At 37.2% G+C, this 22342-nt stretch overlaps 1 protein-coding gene across 1 annotated transcript; it reads left to right on the forward strand.

Moving 5' to 3' along the window:
• Positions 1–3527: 3527 nt before the first annotated feature.
• On the forward strand, positions 3528–4658 carry LOC133825201 (uncharacterized). Its single transcript, XM_062258179.1, has one exon. It carries the CDS (start codon positions 3528–3530, stop codon positions 4656–4658), a length of 1131 nt encoding a protein of 376 aa, XP_062114163.1.
• The last annotated feature ends 17684 nt before the right edge of the window (positions 4659–22342 follow it).

Consider the following 22342-nt stretch of genomic DNA (forward strand, 5'->3'; position numbering starts at 1 on the left):
AACAACACCCCGGAGACATCCCCCGAACCCCCGGGGCAAAGGCCTAAAATTGTCAAAAATAACACCCTGAAATTAGCCCTGTGCCGCGGCACCACATCCTTGTGCCGCGGCACCCACCAGTCAGAGCCTCCAAGCCGCGGCACACAAAACCCGTGCCGCGGCACGCCTTCGCAGCCTAGAATTCTGGGTTTTTCCTTCGCATTTTCCCGAGCTCCAACCTCTCCAATTCACCCCAAACTCCATCCTAAGTCCCAAAACCAACTCTAAACCCCTAACAAACCTCACAACAACCCAAAGACATCATACCCAAGCTCACTCACACCTTCAATCCTAAAATTCACTCTTGAATTTCACACTTAACAACTCAAACCAGAAAAGTTATGAACAGCTTGAACTCAAACACAACCCACACATCAAACTCCCTATACCTTAACAAAAACAAGCCTAATAAACATACAGAGACCTTACCTTAAGTGATGGGTACAACCTCCAGCTCTTGACCTCCTTCCCCCCTTGATTCCCAATTCTCTGAGTATTCTTGGTCTAAGCCTGCTTGACAACCTCAATCACTCTTGATTCTCCTTCCAAAAGTTAAATTCAGTCTCTCCCTTCTTCCTCTTAAGTTTGCTCTTCCTGTAGGTTTCTAATTTCAGCATAAACCCATCTCCCCAAATATTATACGTATATGATATTCCCCCTTCAGCTGATAATCATCCATCCTACCAAATGTCTACTCTACCCTTCCACTAATAACCCTTCCTAACCTAACCTCAAGGCCATACTTGTCTTTTCACCAGCTTTGCAATTCTACCACTTTCCCATAAAACCTGTTACTCTCTATGGTTACTAATAGTTACGCAGGTTACCAAATCACCAGTTACCACTATCTAGTTTCCTAGGACTGTCTCGGCACGTGCATCACGTTGGTATCACAGAACCCACGCGGTACAATTCACACATCATAATTATCACATAATATAATTCACATAATCGTATAACATGCCTAAATCATTATCACGCATCTTAATCATAAAAATCACACATAATTCCCATCATGCCCTCCCGGCATTCTAATCAAGGCCCTTAAGCCTTATTAGTGAATTTGGGTCGTTACATTTTTAATCCCTAAACCGCTAATCATACTTAGTTACACGATTTTGGCCAAATGACTCGATTAGCGAGTTTAGCACTGTTTACAAGGCACACCGTAACGGTCCCTGGAGTTTAGGGCGTTACAATTTAGGACCTTGATAAGGAGGTCGGGAGGGCCATAATTGATTTATTATGCCATTAAATGATTATATGCATGATTATGTGAATTATATTATTATATGATGATAAATGCATGCATATGGGTCCACTTTTCATTATAAAGGCATTTTGGTGATTTGGCCCGTTTAGGGCATATTTGTATATTTTCATGCATGTTGGTGAATCATGAATAAGAACACATTATAATGTGGATTTGTTCGAGCCATTCGGCATGAGACGATCTTTGAAGGCAAGTTAGCAGTTTGGTCATAACGGGGTTAATTTCGGGGCTCGGGGTGAGTCTCGGGGAAATTTGAGGATTAGTACATTACCGAGAATTAAAGGGTAATGGGATATGATTTATTAGCATTTGAGAATATTGGAAATAACGGGAATTGGAGGATGATAATAATGATTAACGAGATTAGAGGAGAATGGACAATTTTGCCCTTGGAGGCTGTTAAGGAATTAAAATAGGCTTGGGGGCATTTTGGTCATTTGACCTTGGGGATATATGTTGCGTTAGAAGGCTATAGAAAGCTTAAGAAAAACAGAGCTCCTTCTTCTTCTCCTCCCGATTATTTCCTTCTCCTTTTTCCTTTGAATTTTTGAAGCCCCAATTGAAGATTCAAGCTAGGGAACCAAACCTTGAGGGTCTAGGATTATGTTCTACCATTGAAGATGGTGTAATTTTGAGCTTGAGGTAAGATTTTGGCCATGAAAACTCTGGTTTTTGCCTAGGATTTATGATTGGATGGTGAGAATTCAATGGAGTTTTTGGCAAAGGTTGATTAGGTTTTGATGCCTAGGACTTGTATGTTGGGTATTTGGGTTCATTTGTGAGTTTGAATGAGGTTTAGAATCAAGTTTTGAAGCTTGGAAGTGGAGAAATCGAAAGAGGAAAAACCAAGGCTGGATCAGCCCGGTCCTAGCGCTACAGTGCCCAAGGGAGGGCGCTACAGCGCTAGCCAGGGAAATTCACTTCTGGTTGTAGCGCCTAAGCGCTAGGGGGGCTACAGCGCTACCCTATTTTTCTAGGGTCCTATTTTGGGCACTTTTGAGGGTTTTTGGCCCGGGGTTTCAATTCCTAACGCTCGGGATCTACTAACCGTTTGATTATGATTCGAGGTCCCGGGAGTGAGGTATAAGCCATGAACCTCTTATTGTTGATTTCATTAATTGGATTCCATATTTAGTTATGACTAGGTGACTGCTAAGGGATCAAGGGATTGATCGTTCTCAAGGGTTGTTCATTTATTATTTCTCGCTCGAACCAGAGGTAAGAAAACTGCACCCAGTTTATGCCATGCATGGTTATTCATGAGGCATGCTGAATGCTTTAAATGTTGACATTGATTGCATATTAAATGCTTAGCAATCTTGCTTATATGTGAATGGTACTGACTTATTAGTCAGAATCGACAATGGTATCAGTATTAATTATGAAGCTGTGACTTATTAGTCAAGTTCGGCAATAGTACTGAGCACTGGTCGTATGGTATTGACTTATGAGTCAAGAACGATATTAGCGTGTTTAATGCAAGCCAAAAAGATTAGATCTAATCGACATAAGCATTATCATCAAAAGCATGAAATGCTTGACCGAACTTAAGTTCGATGAAAACTAAAAGCGCTTGTCTAGTCTGAAGGCTAGTTATTTAGAGCCAGAGCCAAAAGGCTAAGGTGAATTACACATCACATGGCTAGGAGGGTATGGGACCTCAGGGATAGACTTATCAGTCATCTATACAGAGATAGACTTATCAGTCATCTACATAGAGATAGACTTATCAGTCATCTATATAGAGATAGACTTATAAGTCATCTAACAAAGATAGACTTATCAGTCATCTGCATAAGGATAGACTTATTAGTCATCTACCTAAGAGATAGACTTATCAGTCATCTAACTGAGATAGACTTACCGGTCATCTAACCAAGATAGACTTATCAGTCATCCATACAGAGAAAGAATTATTAGTCATCTATACAAAGATAGACTTATTAGTCATCTATTTAGAGAGTGACTTATTAGTCAACTATTCAGAGAGACTTATTAGTCGTCTACCTCATAGAGATTTATTAGTCATCTACCTCAGAGCGAGAGACTTATTAGTCATCTACTCAGAGCGCAGGACTTTTTTTTTTTTTCTCTCTCGGTGATTCTCATCGGCACCTTGGCAAGAGGATCAAAGGTTGGGGGGAAAGGCAAATTGAAGAGCAAAAGCAAGAAAACAGGTCCAACATCTTCTGATAGGGTCATCAAAACACGATCTATGGATGCTATTCTAGGGATCCAAGAATTGAAGATGTCAGAGGATAAACAAGGAGCAGGCGATGTGCGAGCTTGTGGTGATTCCACTCCAGTGTCGCGAACAGGAATATGTATGAATGTAGAGGACTGGATATCGGCCTCCAAGCAAGTAATGCAGGATGTTGACATGGGTAAGGTTGTTCCATCTCCGATATTACAGTGTATTGCTACTAATGTCACTTATACTATGGGCAAAGAGAAGAGTATTACAGGAAAAGGTGTTATGAGTCAGGAGAAGATTTCAGGAGTCAAAATTGATGATGAGGATATAGCTGAAGAGGTGAATTATTGGCAATCTTCCATAGTCTGCTATGTGCTTGGTGCAAATCCACCAATTCGAATTCTGGAAGGCTTTGTGAGGAGGTTATGGAAAGACCAAGTAGACAAAGTTAGGGTTCTCTCATCAGGTATTTTCATAATACGATTCTTGTCTATGGAAATGAGGAATAGAATATTGGATGGAGGCTATTTGTTTTTTGGGAAAAAACCTCTGATAATGAAGCCTTGGAATCCTGTTGATGATTTCTCTAAAGAAGATATTGATTCAGTTCCGACCTGGGTTCAATTGGGAGGTCTGGATCTTAAATACTGGGGTGAGAGGTCACTTTTCAAGATAGTGGGTCAGATTGGGAAGCCAATTCAAGTTGACTCCATTACTAAAAACAGAGATCAATTAGCTTATCCCAGGATTCTTATTGAGGTGACCATGACACAGGAATTCCCATCACAAATCAGTTTCTGGAATGAATTTGACCAGGAAGTTGATATATTTGTAGAATATGAGTGGAAGCCCACTATCTGCACGAATTGCTCTGGCTTAGGACATGAAGCTCACATATGCAGGAAGAGTAAGTCAGTCAATCAGGAATGGGTTCCCAAACAGAGGGTCTCATCACCAAATGCAAGTAAAGCCAATGTGGATGAAGAAGGATTTCAACCAGTTACCAAAGGAGTTAAGATACAGGAATCTATAGTTAATCAAACGAGTGTGAATAACAAATTTTGTCTGCTGGAAGGGGATCCTGAGATAGATCTGTTACAGAGGAGTAATACAGGAAGAGAGGGGGGAGGACCCTCTACACGAAATGGATAGAATACTTACCTGGAACGTACGAGGGATTAACAGTCAACATAAGCATAGGGAGATTAAGCATTTGATCCTTTCAAAGAAGGTTGGCTTGGTTAGTCTGCTCGAAACCAAAGTGAAAAATAAAAATATGGATTCTATGTATACAAGTCTGTTTTCCGGGTGGTGTTTCACTAATAACAATCCTTGGATTGATAAGGGTAGAATAATAATTTCTTGGAACCTAAGAGTCTTCTCTCTGGATATCAAGCTATGTACTACACAATTAATTCACTGTTTAGTGCAGGTCCCAAACAGAACAGGAAGGTTTTTGGTCACCTTTGTGTATGGTTATAATGATGAGTCCTTCAGGGAGCAGCTATGGAATGATTTACAAGAATTGGCTGTTGGTATCACTGAACCTTGGATGGTGATAGGAGACTTCAATGAGATTCTTTCACTACAAGAGAGAATAGGCAAAAAGACTACCACTAAGATTTCAAGTAAATTTTTAGACTGTCTGCAATCTTGTCATTTGGAAGACTTAAAATTTTCAGGGTGCTTTTATACATGGAACAACAAGCAGAGAGAGCAGAGGAGAAGGTGTATTCAAAGATCGATAGAGCTTTAGTTAATCCACAATGGATCGAGCATTTTCCTATCTCAGAGGATGTTTTCTTACCAGAAGGGATTTTTGACCATAGTCCAATTCTGGTTCATATTACTTTAGAGATGCAATTGAGAAGAAGCCATTTAGGTATTTTCAAATGTGGCAAGAAGCACCTGGGTATAAAGGAAAAATCCAGACCAGCTGGAACTTACCAGTTGCTGGTACCCCAATGTTCCAAGTTGTATCTAAACTGAAAAGGTTGAAACAGGTGCTAGTGAGTATAAATAGAGAGGGATTTTCGGACATTCAGCAGACAGAATTTAAGGCGGGGCTACTATTGAAGGAACTTCAGGAGAAATTGTAGAAGGATCCATTCAATGATAGGTTGATTACTCAAGAACATTTGGCTAGAGAACAGTATCTTTATTGCCATAAAGCTTACCTTATGTTCTTAGCTCAAAAAGCTAAAGTTGTTTGGATGGCTAATGGAGATGAAAATACTCACATCTTTCATGCTTCTCTTAAGGCTAGGAGAATACAGAATAGGATTATGTCCATCAAGACTGAGGCAGGGGTTTGGGTCGACTCTCCTACAGATGTAAAAAAAGCCTTTTTGGATTATTACCAAGGCTTGTTGGGGACAACCATGATGCATAGGAAAAGAGTGTCTCGGTTAATTATGAAGCTTGGACCAGTTCTAAATGCAGCTCATATTCAGGATCTCACAATAGAATTTTCAACTCAGGAGGTTAAGGGTGTAATATTTGCAATTCCAGATTTGAAAGCACCAGGACCAGATGGATATAGCAGCTACTTTTACCAAGATAATTGGAATCTAGTGGGTTCGGAGGTTACTACAGCAGTGTTATCATTCCTGAATTCGGGTAAACTTCTTAGGGAGATCAATAACACAACCATTACACTCATTCCTAAGCATATTTGCCCTGATACAGTGTGTGATTTCAGACCCATTTCATGTTGTAATGTCATATATAAAGTAGCTTCCAAGATGATTTGCTCAAGACTTTGGAAAGTTCTACCTGAAATAATTGCAGAAAATCAAGGGGGATTTATGCATGGTAGATACATAGCTCACAATATCATGATATGTCAAGACTTAGTTCGACATTATGGGAGACAGAGTTATAGACCAAGTTGCATGATCAAATTGGATTTGAGGAAAGCATATGATACTATAGAATGGGACTTTATTGAAGAAATGCTCACTGTTTTTCAGTTTCCTCAGGATTTTATAAAGCTCATCATGGTTTGTGTTCGAACTCCCAGGTTTTCATTGATGATTAATGGCTCATTGAATGGATATTTTGAGGCCAAAAGAGGATTGAGGCAAGGTGATCCTATGTCCCCCTATTATTTGTACTTGGCATGGAATATCTATCTAGGATTATGCTTAAAGTTAGCTCTTCTCCAGGCTATAAATTCCATGATAGATGTGCTAGTTTGAAGCTGAACCATCTTTGTTTTGCTGATGATATATTACTATTCAGTCATGGAGACTTTATATCTATCTTTTGGATGCTTAGGGGACTCAAACTTTTTTCTAAGACTTCGGGACTCTTTCCAAATGAGGCTAAATCTGCAATATATTGCACTGGTATGACTGTATCAGAGGTTGACAGAATGGTGAAGGCCTCCGGATTCACTCGAGCCTCATTACCATTCAGGTATCTGGGCATTCCCATCTGTTCTAAACGTATAACTAATGCTGAGTGCAGGATCATACTAGAAAAAATGGTAGCTAAGATTAAGCAGTGGAGTTCTAGGAATCTATCTTATAGTGCTAGAGCTACTTTGATCAATTCAGTTTTACTGTCAATACACTCTTATTGGGCTCAAATAATGGTGATGCCAAAAAAGCTATTGAAGGATATAGAAGCAATTTGCAGGGCATTTCTTTGGAAGGGAGTGGCAGAAACTCATGCTCTAGGAGTAGTTGCTTGGTCTACTGTTTGTACGCCAAAATCAGCAAGAGGGTTAGGCTTCAGGAAAAAATTAGAATGGAATATTGCTGCATTAGGGAAGTATGTATGGGCAATAGCTTCTAAAAAGGATAACCTATGGGTTAAGTGGATTCATAGCATCTATTTGAAAAGGATGGATTGGTGGGCTTACACAGTGCAACAAAATTGCAGCTGGTATTGGAAGAAAATTGTTGAAATTAAGGAGTTCTTTAGAGCTAAAATGGACAGATCAACATTTATGGCAATGAAGTATAGTTTTCAATCTGGGCATGCAATACTATATGACCAACATACCAAGGTTCAATGGAGTAAATATGTTTGGGAGAGATGTAGTATTCCGAAGCATAGATACATTCTTTGGCTAGCTTTGCATCAGAAGCTGAGAACCAGAGAGTATCTCAGTAAGCACTGGCACGTAATGGATAGAGTATGTTTGCTGTGTGGGGATCACAACAAAGAGATTTTTCATCTATTCTTCCAATGTACTTACAGTAAACAATGTCTAGTGAAGATGAAGGAATGGATAGGTTTCCAAGCACAAACAGAGAACTACCACAATTTATTGCAATGGATTTCCAAAGCAAAATATCTCAACAAACTCAGGAGAAGTTTTTACATAGCAGCTGTTTCGGCACTAGTTTACCATATATGGAGGGTCCGAAATGAAGTCTTGTGGTCATCTAAGATTTGGCATGTAAATCATACTATGGAGGTCATCAAAAGAGAGTTGAAGTTGAGACTTACTGTATTAATGTACAAGGGGAAAAAAAATAGAGATAAAGAATGGATTCACAAATTGTAAAGTTAGATACATGGATTGTAAGTTAGATATATGGATTGAAAGTCATATAGGGGTAGAAGGAAATCCATAAGTGTACATGATTTGAATTTGAGCAATATAATGATTCTTATTCACAAAAAAAAAAGAGCGCAGGACTCCACAAACGTTTATTTGTACCTGCTTGCATGCATGAGTAGGGTTATTACTGCTAGGCATGCCTGATATGACTTAGTAACATGTTATTACTTGTTCATGAGCATATTAAGTTTTCTTGCCGAGCTTCGGCTCACAAGTGCTATGTGGTGCAGGTAAAGGCTATAGAAAGCTGGACCATTGTTGAGTTGAAGAGGTTAGGTGATGATGTGTACATATGCGGCTGCTCGACCACCACGACCGAGGGTTTAAAGAGGAACTAGGGTTGAACCCTATTTTGCCGCTTAGGTCGGTTGGTTGTAAATATTTTGTTATAATTAACCTTTAAATTATATTTTTGGGATCCCATTGTATACAGTAAATTTTTTAGTGAAACGTTGTATCTTAACCAAAATTTTAATCCTAAACCATTAATCATACTTAGTTACACGATTATTTCCAAATGACTCGATTAGCGAGTTTAGCACTGTTTAAAATGCACACCGCAACGGTCCCTGGGTAGTAGGGCGTTACAACTTGGTATCAGAGCAAGCCAAGGTTAAGGGTTCCTGAAGACAAGCTGGGCATGTACACTTGTCACTAAAGGTAGCTTCACTCAAGGAGTGGTAACTATTTCAATAGTTATGTGCTTAACTGCTTAAATAGAATGTAAATGCTTTACCTACACATTGTACTAGGGAGCATGATATTCTGATAGAGCTTGACTATTTAATCATTACATGCTCCGTGAATATATATATATATATGAATGTGATATTTTCATGCTGGAGTTGGATGCATTGTATGTATGTTGGAAGAGCAGGGGTTATGAATTGATGAACAAATGCTATGGGCATATTTTTAGCTCTGCAGTGGTTTGTGATTATAGTGTGGTATGATTGTTCCCATGGGGAAGGATTTTGAATATGCTCATCATGTTTAATGGGTCAAGTAATTGACTACAAATTCAATTAGCAGGTTTGTATCCAAGATAGATTATGAGACCTCGTGGTGGTTATACTAGGGTTGGGAGTTACAGCCAGGGATTAAGTTCTTCACCTGCCCCTCAGAATTTCCAGCAGGTGTTTACAAATTTCCAATTAAGATTGCAGAGGCAAGAGGAATAGATTAGGTGTTTGAAGCAACATCAAAATCTGTTAGGGAACACCTGCCAGGAGTGGCACCAGTTTTGGCTTAGCCTTGGGTTGAGAATAGATGGGAATTTCTCTGTGGAAGATTCCAGGAGTATTACCCTCTAGTCTTTGAGGGAGGCCTAGATCCATTCAGAGCTGATCAATGGATGGGCATGATCAGTTCCATTCTTGACAGTATAGGGGTGGTAGGTCACGATAGGGTGATCTATGCAACATTTGTATTGCGGGATGATGCCCGGACATGGTGGGAAGTAGTATCCCTGACCCGAGACACAACTGTGATGGACTGGAAACAATTTAGGAAGTTGTTTAATGAAAGATATTACTGTGATGTAGCCTAGACTGCTAAGATGAATGAGTTTATGAACCTAGTTTAGGGCAGTGCAATAGTAATTGAGCATGTTAAAAGATTTGATGGGTTGGCCAAGTTTGCTTTTGTTACGGTACCCACGGATGTAGCTCAGAAGGAGAGGTTTATCCAGGGATTGAATCACAGAGTAGCTTAGGGCATTCGAGTCGCCCCAATGCATGAAACCTCTACCTACGCTCAGGTGGTAGGAAAGGCTCTTGTTGTTGAGAGCACAGGAAATGAGATTATATATGTAACACCCTGGATAGCCAAGACCGCTACACTGTGTGTTTATAAAGGTGTGAGACTTGCTAATCAAGTCGTTTAATCAAAACGTGTCATTAGTTAAAGTGTTCTAGGGCTAAAATACATTTTGGCCTCAAAAGATACATTTTATAAATTATAAACAATTTACAGAAGGGATCCCTAGAAGTACAAAGTTTAAAAGCCAGTTTACAGAATTCAACAGTTAAAGGTAAACATTAGCCATACTAAGGAAAAATACAAGGTTCTGGTCCTCTCGTCCCTGTAATTTCCTCAATCGTGGCGGTTGAGCGGCCTGACATGTACATTCACCCTGCAGAGCTCTCCGGTCAAGGTTGATCAATCTTGCCCTTGCCTTTACCTACACCACGTAGCACCCGTGAGCTGAGGCCCAACAAGAAAACAACATACACAACATATACAATATTATCAAACAAATATTCTAATAAGCATGTTCAGATAATCAATCCATAGCATATAAGCATACTTCAGGGTACAAATAACCTCATCTATACTTAGATTATTCAACAATCTCATTAATCACATTCATGACCAAATATAATAATCAATTAACTCAAGTACTAGGGCCGACATCTTAGGCCGCACCCTCTGTTTAACCCACTGACTCCGGCCCGCTTAAACCGAGCTCAGTGCATAATAAGCTATCCTCGGATATCAGTGTCCGAGCCATGCCAATTGCACAAGTTAACTGTGGCACGCTTAGGCCGTTGGTTTACAATTTACATGGCATAGTACCATTCTTTCTATCATATATATCAGGGAGCCCTTAGTCCCATTCAAATATTCAACCGGGTGTAGTTTTCTTACCTTTGGCTTCTAGATGAATTAGTTACAGGCGATACTCAAGTCTAAGGCACTGTATTGAACGACTTCAGTAGAGTTGTAAGACCCAAAGGCTCAGTTATTGAGTAAGATGGTATTCTCCAAGGTGGATCTTTGATCTGGTTATTACTAGCTATTGATCAGGGAGAATGATAGGTAGAAGCCTGTTTTTATATTGGATAAGGGCACTGGGAGTGCTGAGTTATGTTTTGAGGTTTTGGTTAATTCCAGGTTGTTTTTATGAATTAGATGAACAAAGTATTCAAGGATTGTCTGAACTAGATTTGTGATTGTTTTGATCGATGGTATTGTGGTATTTTCTCGGTTGGAGAATTGCCAAGGTCAAGGAATGCCTTAGAGGGCAGGAATTCCCTTGGATGGGCAGGATATTACATGTGCTTTGTGGAAGAGTTCAAAGTCTTCCTGCAAATCAGAACCAGTAATAGGTTGTTATGACACCTCAGTGATAGGAAAAGGGATTGCCTATGCATCATGTTATTTAAAGGATATGACCAGAACTAGAGTAGAGTTTCTGGTGGGCCAGGTGGCCAGCTGTACACTTGAATTTACTCTTTTAGAGAGGATAAAAAGAAAAACAATTAAGTGAACCATAGATGGAAGAATTGAGGAGAATGTCATGGCTAGATTAGCTAAGGATTATATAGTGTGAGGTATGGGTTTATTGTGGTATAAGGATCGGATTTGGAATCCGATGGACACTAGGATTAAATGGGAGATTCTAGATGAATCTCATACTACTCTCTTATTCTCTTCATCCAAGCATCATGAAAGGTGTACCAGAATATGAAAGATTTATAGTGGTGGCTTGGGATGGAGAGGGACATGACTGAATACATGACAAAGTTCTTAACTTGTTAGCAGGTCAAAATAGAGTATCAGAAACCAGTAAGGTCATTACAACCTTTGAGTATTCCATAGTGGAAATAAGGAAACATTGCGATAGGTATCACGATGGGGCTGCCCAGGATAGTGGGTCAGCGTGTTTTGGATTGTGTCATTATGGATCAGTTTTTAAAGTGACCCCACTTCTATCAGTAAGGATGAGTAATACAGCTGATCAATATTCAAATCTTTGCGTGAGAGAGGTAGTATGTCGTCATAGAATTCGAGGTCCATCTTATCAGATGAAGACTCTATTATTACTTCCATGTTTTGGGGAAAGTTGCAGCAGGCAATGAATATACAGTTGAATTTAATACAGTTTATTACTCTCAGACTGATGGTAAATCAGAGAGAGAGTTATCCAATTATTGGAAGGGCTTCTTATGAGATGGATGAGATATTATATCTGGATCCTGAGGTAGTTCAAGGGATAATTGAGGTTATTGAAAAGGTTAGAGCATGGATGCTCACTTCTCAGAGTAAGTGGAAAAGTTATGTTGATTTAAGATGCACGAACATGGAGATCCAAGTAGAAGAGTGTATCTTCCTTAAAGTATAACCATGGAAAGGGGTGAAGAGACAAGAGCAAGTTGAGCCCTAGATTATTATGATCGTTTGAATCCTTGATAGGATCGGTTAGGTTGCCTTTGGATTGGCCCTATCATTGGCACTGCTGTCTATATACAGTGAATTTTATATTTCCATGTTGAGGACATTGGTTGGAAGAGACTCATGTGTTGAGTTATGAGAATCTGGAGATTGAGGCTAAGTTATCTTATGAGGAGTACCCAGTTCAGATTTTAAAAGAAAGAACAAGGCTCTGAGAAGCAAAGTTATACCTTTAGTTAAGGTATGATACAGAAACAGTAAGGTCGAGGGAGCGACCTGGGAACTAGAATTAGTTGTGGGGAATTTACATTCCTGGTGGTTAAGATAAATTTCGAGGACAAAATTTCTGTAAGGAGGGGATAGTTGTAATGACCCAAATTTCCTAATAAGGTTTAGGACCTTGATAAGGAGGTTGGGAGGGCCATAATTGATTTATTATGCCATTAAATGATTATATGCATGATTATGTGAATTATATTATTATATGATGATAAATGCATGCATATGGGTCCACTTTTCATTATAAGGGCATTTTGGTAATTTGGCCCGTTGAGGGCACATGTTTATATTTTCATGCATGTTGGTGAATCATGAATAAGAACACATTAAATGTGGATTTGTTCGAGCCATTCGGCATGAGACGATTTTTGAAGGCAAGTTAGCGGTTTGGTCATAACTAGGTTAATTTCGGGGCTCGGGGTGAGTCACGGGGCAATTTGAGGATTAGTACATTACCAGGAATTAAAGGGTAATGGGATATGATTTATTAACATTTGATAATATTGGGAATAACGAGAATTGGAGGATGTTAATTATGATTAACGAGATTAGAGGAGAATGGACTATTTTGCCCTTGGAGGCTGTTAAGGAATTAAAATAGGCTTGGGGGCATGCTGTTAAGGAATTAAAAAAGGCTTGGGGGCATTTTGGTCATTTGAACTTGGGGATATATGTTGAGTTAGAAGGCTGTAGAAAGCTTAAGAAAAATAGAGCTCCGTCTTCTTCTGCTCTCGATCATTTCCTTCTCCTTTTTCCTTTGAATTTTTGAAGTCCTAATTGAAGATTCAAGCTAGGGGACCAAGCCTTGAGGGTCTAGGATTATGTTCTACCATTGAAGAAGGTGTAATTTTGAGCTTGAGGTAAGATTTTGGCCATGAAAACTCTGGTTTTTGCTCTGTTTTCCTTTTGATTTTCAGTTGGGATTTATGATTGGATGGTGAGAATTCAATGGAGTTTTTGGCAAAGGTTGATTAGGTTTTGATGCCTAGGACTTGTATGTTGGGTATTTGGGTTCATTTGTGAGTTTGAATGAGGTTTAGAATCAAGTTTTGAAGCTTGGAAGTGGAGAAATCGAAAGAGGAAAAACCAGGGCTGGATCAGCCTGGTCCTAGCGCTACAGTGCAAGCCAGTGCAATTCACTTCTGGTTGTATTGCCTAGGCGCTAGGGGAGCTACAACGCTACCTTATTTTTCTAGGGTCCTATTTTGGGCACTTTTGAGGGTTTTTGGCTCGGGGCAGTACAAGAAAAAACAGTATTCATAACACTTAAAAACAGCTAACCGGGACTATTGATAGCACTTCTGTAAATGCTAACATAGCCCCTCTTATTAAAAGTCCAGTCTTTTCTATAACAGTTTTTGAATGTTATGTTCGGTGTTATCTTAAACTATTCAATAACACATTTTTAGGTGCTATAATATTGAAATAATAACATTTAGATAGAGTTTTTGTTTATAAATTTAAAGTTTAATCTTGTACTTTTTTCATAACACTTTTCAACTGTTACATTTGATTATTTTAATAACATTTTTAGTTTGTTATATTATATAAACCATAACGATTTTTTACGCTTATAATATGTTTCTAAATCATAACATATTAAGGTTTTTTATTGTGATAATGGTACTTATATGTTTTTTTTAATTAAAAGATTTTCATTATTGTATTTTGATAAAAAAAAATCAAAATTAATCATAAAATATAATTCTCAATAGATTGATAAACCATAAGTATTACATTAAACAATAACTAATTCAAACTCTGAATGTGTCTATTTCATGAGATCTTAGTTCTAACTTAAGTTTGAAAGCATAACATAATAAAGTTTTATAATCTTGAACATTTTTTACTTCAAAAATGAAAAACAAAAAATTACAAGATACACAAAAGTAAACAATGCATGAAACTTGCTCCATCATTCAATTCACCATCCTTTGTGCACTTGTCTTTGTTGTGAGTCTATTTGTTGTGCACTTGTCATATACCTGTTTCCCTTTCTTCCACAGGTCCATGTGTAATCCTCTTTGCAATAAAGCCAGTTGTAGTCCACAAAAGGCCTATTGCTGTCAAATCTGACTTAAACAATAAAAAAGAAGGAGATGAGAAGTCATTAAAATTCCAGGGAAAAAAAATATCAAAAGCATGAGCACTTCAATGAGGGGAGGCAAAAAAAACAATACAACATTATTAACAAAGGAATTGCAGTCTTACATTTTTCTTCCATCAAGTATGGCTGAATTTCAAGTGCCGACTCATTCTCAAAGTCGTCATCATCACTAAGAGATAAATCAAGAAAATACAAAGTATTAATAGAAACTAGCGAGATCTCTAACAATCAATGCGATATCACATACCATAGAAATATCATAGAAGTCTGTCATGAATACACAACAGTTGAATAAAGCTTTTGATGACAGAATAGGGATGCAAAACTTGAATTGATAAATGGAATATAAGTAAAGGAAAACAATCAAGGCCAGTTAAATGCATACCTAACAACCATATACTTCACACTAGTTAAAACAGAACATTTCACAAATGACAAATATGGAATAGAATATAGAAATAAGTTGAGACAACTGCAGTTATATAAATATATATAGAGAGAGAGAGAGAAAGAGACCTTTTCTGAACTATGAGGCCTTGAAAGTGAGTATCAAAATCTGAAATTCCAGAGCTTAACTGGTCAGAAACCATTGATGCTTCTGCTGCTTCAGCAACGCCCAAAAGCTTTAAACACTCATTCCAATACTCAGCACCCCTCCATAGAAGCTTAGCTGCAAGACCATAATACCCAACATCATTAACATCTTACATGAACACCCTATTACATTAACTGCGAATTGTCTAAGAATTTGGCCAACTAGAACTAAATAAGTTAATCACAAATTTAAATGTTGTATTTATCTTTCCTGAAACTTCATAGAAAAAAAGAAAAATACTATTCAATGCAACGGTACCCTAGTCGCATTGAAGTCCCCACTGTTACAACACCATCCCCACAGTCCCACCTCCATGCTAACATCTGCAACAACAGAGAAAGAAAGAGAGAGAATGAGATCGTGGGTGAAAGGGAAAGAACTAAATCTGGAGACACAAATAGATGTACATATATCCTTGTATATATATAATACCTGTACATGAAATAAATACATCAAAATAGAACAACATCAGAGCAGAAACAGAACTAAGAAAACTTAAGAAAAAATAGGACAGAAATGGCAAAATAGACAATGAGAGTCACTAAGGAGGGACAAGTGACTAGCATAACAACCAAATAGTAATTGCACCACACTTAATTCATAGTAACTGCTCTTTAAAAGTTCTATGCATCTGCCTTTATATAATATGCAATGTCCTAATGGGAATTTATATTTGGAAAGACAACCAAAGAAAAAAAGTTACTTTTTGTAAACAAAAGTAGACCCTACAAGCAAACAAAATTAACAGAAAACAGATGAAATATTGAATACATCATAACAGATGGAAATACTCATCACAAGCTAAAATGACATGGTGAAAAATTATAAGAAATCAAGCTATAGAATCATGCCTTGTGTAGTCATGATAGCAACAAAAAGGATTATGCCAACAGGTTGCACCTTAAAAAAATGCCAAGCTTTATGCATTTTAATTTCTCATTAAGACCAGGCTAAAAGCATTGAAGCAATCAATACAAAATATTATATTACCACTATCAAAAAGCAATCAGTTGAATAATGAAATTAGCGCATAAATGATCAACTCTTAATAATGGACCCATTCTAAAGATACTTTCATCTTTTACCAAAACATTGATAAGTGCTTATAGTAAATAATTGCACCCAGCATGGAGATACAAGAATAAATAATTGAAAGAGCTTTTGCACGTAAATATTTGTCATACACCTGCACAAACAAACCATACAATAGAAGATAAAGTGGAACTCAGTGTAATATGGTTTTCCTTCTATCAACCAGAAACTAAGAATGTAGAGAACAAAACTTTAACAATGAATACCACTAGCATGTCAACACTATAATGTTCAATGACAATTGCAAAAAAAAAATGGAGCCTTCTGCCCACAAATAATGGAAACTATTTATGCAAGGCACCAAATAATAGTTCATTAACTCTAGCACAATCCATGATAATCTTTTAAAGGAAAAAAATCAGAGAGCATAGGGAAAAAAAATCATGAGCATAAAAATTCATTTTCATTTCTACATAACAAAATCATGTAAATACTCGTTGTAAATCATGATTTTTTCTTAAGAAAATTGATGATTAGCACAGAATAGCCATCATCTTTAAACAAATAAAAAAATAACATGGACAACATAAATGAAAATCAAACCCATAAATTAATCTTTAAGGAATTACCCCATGCATTTAGCTTTCAATTCTTTCTAGAGCATATCGTAATATATTGATTGTTGAGTATTGCCAATTAATATTTCAAATGAATTTACCTACTGTTCAGCTCACACAAGAAAAGGGAGTGTTGTGTCGGAGTATAGACTTAACTTTGCTCACTTTCTAATAGATTAAGCTTCTGAGACAACTACTAATCACTATGCATATTACCCACCTTTAGCTAAAGAAATAAATAAGATGCCCAGAGATTGCAAACAGACAAAAATGCAAGTACGATTCAGTCATTTGGTAAGCAATTTAAACTTTTACTTGAACCATCAAATTCCTCGCGAAGTTTTGACATAAAATTCTCATTCATTTGGCCTCTTTACCTCACTCATTTGTTCAATAACACAAATGACTCAAAATTAACATTGTTATGCACATGTGCAAATACTAATGTGAACTCAAAAGCATAATTGACTATTTATGCTTATTTCAGATTTCCTTAAATAACACCCCTTAAAAAATAAAATTAAATTAAAATTAAAAAACATCAAAATACACTCAATATAGGATTCTAAAGAGCTGTCAAAATGGGAACCAAAATATAACACAAACAAACCTGAGTGGATGAAACAATAGTAAGCAAGCATGGGAACAAAACAGGTACTAATGTGGGCATCACTTTATCGTCCAAGTCATCAGAGAGAAGAGCCAAGCACCTCAAAGCTCCATGAACTACAACATTTAGAAGCAAATCATGCATCTTTCAGATGTAAAAGCCATAAAACTCTTAAATATGAAACAAATAACAAACAATAACTTGCAACACTTGAGCAAGTTAAAATCCCTAATAGCCTAGATTAAAAATTGTCATAATATAGTACACACTTAGAGGTTATTGTTGTCAATCTAACATAAGTGGTAATAATAGAAAAAAAAACAAACAAGACAGCTCAGCACCAGCTGTTGCTAGACAAGCCTAATAGATGATGTGTATGTTAAAAACAGAAATTAAAATCACAGCATATGACATGTGATGCATTTTTGAGCTTCCTGATTCAAGCCAAAGCTTATATTGACGCAATAATTGAGGCCATCAAATACTTTGACTTGGCCAAATCATGTAACTAAGGAACCTTATCAATTTCTTTCAAAATGATTTTAAGGAGAATGTGACAACAACCTCATAGTAAAACTTGAAATCCTAAGAGATTAATATATGTTCGCAAAGCAAATATTTAAAATTGAAAAAGCATTCACATAGACCAAGTAGTAGAAAATTATTGTTTTTAAAACCACACAAACAAAGGCCAGTAAGAACAATGACAGAATACTTACCTCCATCCCTATTTTTCTGGTCATTAATTAACTTCAGGAGATATGGCAACAAGTCAGGCCAATCTTGAAGTGCAATCGTTGCAATAGCCATACTAATTGCAATGCACATTTTTCTATAAGAGTCATCCAGTGACAACAATAGAAGTCTGTGTATCCTTTCCTGAGTGTGTAAACATGGCCTAATTAGCCTTGGAACTCTTAAGATATAATATACAGAAATTATGACCTAATTTTTTTTATGAATTACAAACTCTCTCACAACTAAAATTATTGCTCTGAAATATTTTGAATCTCTTTTTTTTCCTTTTCTTTTTTCAAGGGAGGGGCTAAGTAATTAGATTTTGGGAACATGTTTGAGTTGGGATGGAACCCTTCACAGCTGCATTGCCACTGATAAATCCACACGATTTATCAATGATTCAATCAACTGTCAAAATTCATCAAACCCATTTCAGAAATTTCCCAGAAACCATCATCCAAATTGAACAAAAACCCAATTTTTTTCTAAAAAAAAAATCATCTCGTACCTCATTGAAGGATGATTTTGGTGGGCTTGGATTCTCAAGAAAAATGGGCAAATCACTAACCACCGAGCTAGATCCATCTGTCAATCTTCTTCGGCTTCCATGGAAGATATACCTAGATTCAAGAACAAACATTTGATGTGGTAAATAACATATGAAAATTAAACACTGTAAAAAAATCTATACCCTCATACGAAGACTGCGTCCACCACGAATGGCAAGGTCAGCCACCAAAAGAGCACATATATATTACTCGGAGATCGTGAGCTCAAGCACTGCTGCACCCACGCCGTAGAACCACCGCCGCAAGCACCGTCGCACCCACGAGCGAGCCACGCCGTAGATCCACGAGTCAAGCCTCCCTGTCACACGACCCAAGCCGCGGACCCCATCACCTTGTTACACACCTGCAACAAACAGAGAGAAAGAAAGAAAAATTGAACGAGAGAGTTGCTGAGAGAGAAAGATAGAGCATGAGAGAGAAACAGAGGAGGCGTAGGGTTATTAGGGATTCTCTTGCTTTTGTCTTTCATTTGACGCCTAAGTGTATGATTTACCGCCTAAAATTTTTAGTCGTGTCAAACAATAGCGTTTTTTAAAATATGTTATATTTTAATGTAATATGTGGGCATAATTGTTGTAGTGGGGTTTCAATTCCTAAGGCTCGAGATCGAATCTACTAATTGTTTGAGTATGATTCGAGGTCCCGGGAGTGAGGTCTAGACCATGAACCTCTTATTGTTGATTTCATTAATTGGATTCCATATTTGGTTATGACTAGGTGACTGCTAAGGGATCAAGGGATCGATCGTTCTCAAAGGTCGTTCATTTATCATTTCTCGCTCGAACCAGAGGTAAGAAAACTGCACCCAGTTTGTGACATGCATGGTTATTCATAAGGCATGTTGAATGCTTTAAATGTGGACATTGATTGCATATTAAATGCCTAGCAATCTTGCTTATCTGTGAATGGTACTGACTTATTAGTTAGAATCGGCAATGGTGTTAATATTAATTGTGAAGCTGTCACTTATTAGTCAACTTCGGCAATAGTACTGAACACTGGTCGTATGGTATTGGCTTATGAGTCAAGAACGGTATTAGCGTGTTTAACGCAAGCCGAAAAGATTAGATCTAATCGACATAAGAATTATCATTAGAAGCATGAAATGCTTGACCGACCTTAAGTTCGATGAAAACTAAAAGCGCTTTTCTAGTCTAAAGGTTAGTTATTTAGAGCCAGAGCCAATAGGCTAAGGTGACTTACACGTCACATGGCTAGGAGGGTATGGGACCTCAGGGATAAACTTATCAGTCATCTATACAGAGATAGACTTATCAATCATCTACATAGAGATAGACTTATCAGTCATCTATATAGAGATAGACTTATAAGTCATCTAACAGAGATAGACTTATCAGTCATCTACATAAGGATAGACTTATTAGTCATCTACCTAAGAGATAGACTTATCGGTTGTAATGACCCACTAATCTAGACTATTTGGACCATTAACGAAACTATACATAAACTTACATTTTTACGGAAATACCATAATTTTATTGAGTAACTTGTAAAATAAGAGTTACTTACAAATAAATAGAATACTAAGAAGGATATGGGAGCCCATTGTCTTTAAAAACAAAACATGATTTAAATGAAAAGAATTACATATGAAATGCGGAAAATACATATAAAACCATAAAAAGATAAAAATGAGACTACATCCTCGAATCGAATAACGCTCGGCCCCTTGACTCCATTCACCATCGATACACATCTTCTAAGCATCACGAATCTTACCGCCTCTAAAGCTTATTTTCCTGCACATAAAACAGAAAGGAATGAGCCTAATGCCCAGCAAAGAAAAATCTAACACATAGTCATACACATAAATTTCATAAGAAACATAAAGACTTAACATAATACATATAACATACACTTATTATAATGGCCATTATTACTTGGGGTCCCATAGACTAAACAAGCATATGCCCATGGGATTAGTGGGGTCCTACTAGCTAAGTAGGTCATATGCCCATAACCCATTTGGGGTCTTGTTAGTCATATGGGTCATATGCCCAAGCCTACAAACATACATACATACATATCATAACACATTTAACAACATAAAACATAAGATAACATAAGCATATAACATATTGATTCTTGCCTATTTTCCTTACCAAAGTTACCGGGATATGTGGACTGAGTTGGGACTTTTGGAACACTCCTAATAATCATAATGAACAAGAGTGAGTTGAAATAAGGAAAGAGATGAAAAGGAAAATGGGAAGACTGAACCATTTGAGAATCATGCTTACCGAAACTTATGTGCTCAAGAACTTAGATTCCCTAACCAAAATGAAGATTAAGGTTAGAGATTGAGTAGAAGACTATGAGAAAGAAAATAACATAATACAGAAATGAACTAGAGTTTTGGTTACCTCAAAGACTTGAAAGACCAATCTACACCTCAACCGAAATACTATAGAACCTCACTTCCCAAAGTGTTTGATAAGCTTATGATGTTTAAGCTTATGATTTTTCCCAAACCAGGTGTTTACACTCTCACACTCACTTAACACTAGCAGCTTCTGAACTTAGAGCAAAAGGTGAATAATGGCTGGGTACTAGGTCCTATTTATAGAGTTTGGAGATGAAAGGATCTTGATTTTACTTGAATAAAAATAATAGCTTTTTAGGTGAAAAATATTTGAATAATCGTTCAGTAGAGGCTGAAGACTCGCTCAAAAGATGCTGGACTTATGAAGGAGTTTGAATGGCTGAAAGGAAAAGAATTCAAAAACGTTTGAACATATGCTGAAGGAGGCGATATATCGCCCCCTGTAGGCGATATATCGCCTGGGCCAGTATGCCCGAGGCGATCGTGCATCGTCTCGTGTTTTCCGTATCTACGTGCTGCGATATATCGCCCCCTAAAGCTGCGATATATCGGCACACGCTGAATAATTAAACACGAAATTACACATTTTTAGCTAAGTTTGAATGGAGTAAACAGCCTTGACTAAGCCCTCAACGCATTCAAAGCTGCTGACTGACCCTATAACATTCAAACTTTACTCCTTATTAAATTTAATCCTCAAAAATACATAATCCTTAATCACCATTCATAACATGTGCTTAAAATCCTATTGGTTGATGTCTAAACCTTATAATATAATAAATATAATCCTTAATATCAGTCACATTAATCAAACCTTAGGTTATACTTAATATTCTTAAACTATAGATTAAAATTAGAAAATCTACAAGTACTATTATGAGTGTCCAAATAATTCCCGGTCTGAACCAAAAATCCACAGTAACAAAGATAATACTATACATACTATAATACTACTAAACAATTAGCTAAGTAAAGTTCTTGGACTCTACATCGGTCATCTAACTGAAATAGACTTATTAGTCATCCATACAGAGATAGACTTATTAGTCATCTATACAGAGGTAGACTTATCAGTCATCTATTTAGAGAGTGGCTTTATTAGTCAACTATTCAGAAAGACTTATTAGTCGTCTACCTCAGAGAGATTTATTAGTCATCTACCTCAGAGCAAGAGACTTATTAGTCATCTACTC

This window comes from Humulus lupulus, chromosome 3, assembly GCF_963169125.1.
Source record: "Humulus lupulus chromosome 3, drHumLupu1.1, whole genome shotgun sequence".
NCBI classification, from domain to species: Eukaryota; Viridiplantae; Streptophyta; class Magnoliopsida; order Rosales; family Cannabaceae; genus Humulus; species Humulus lupulus.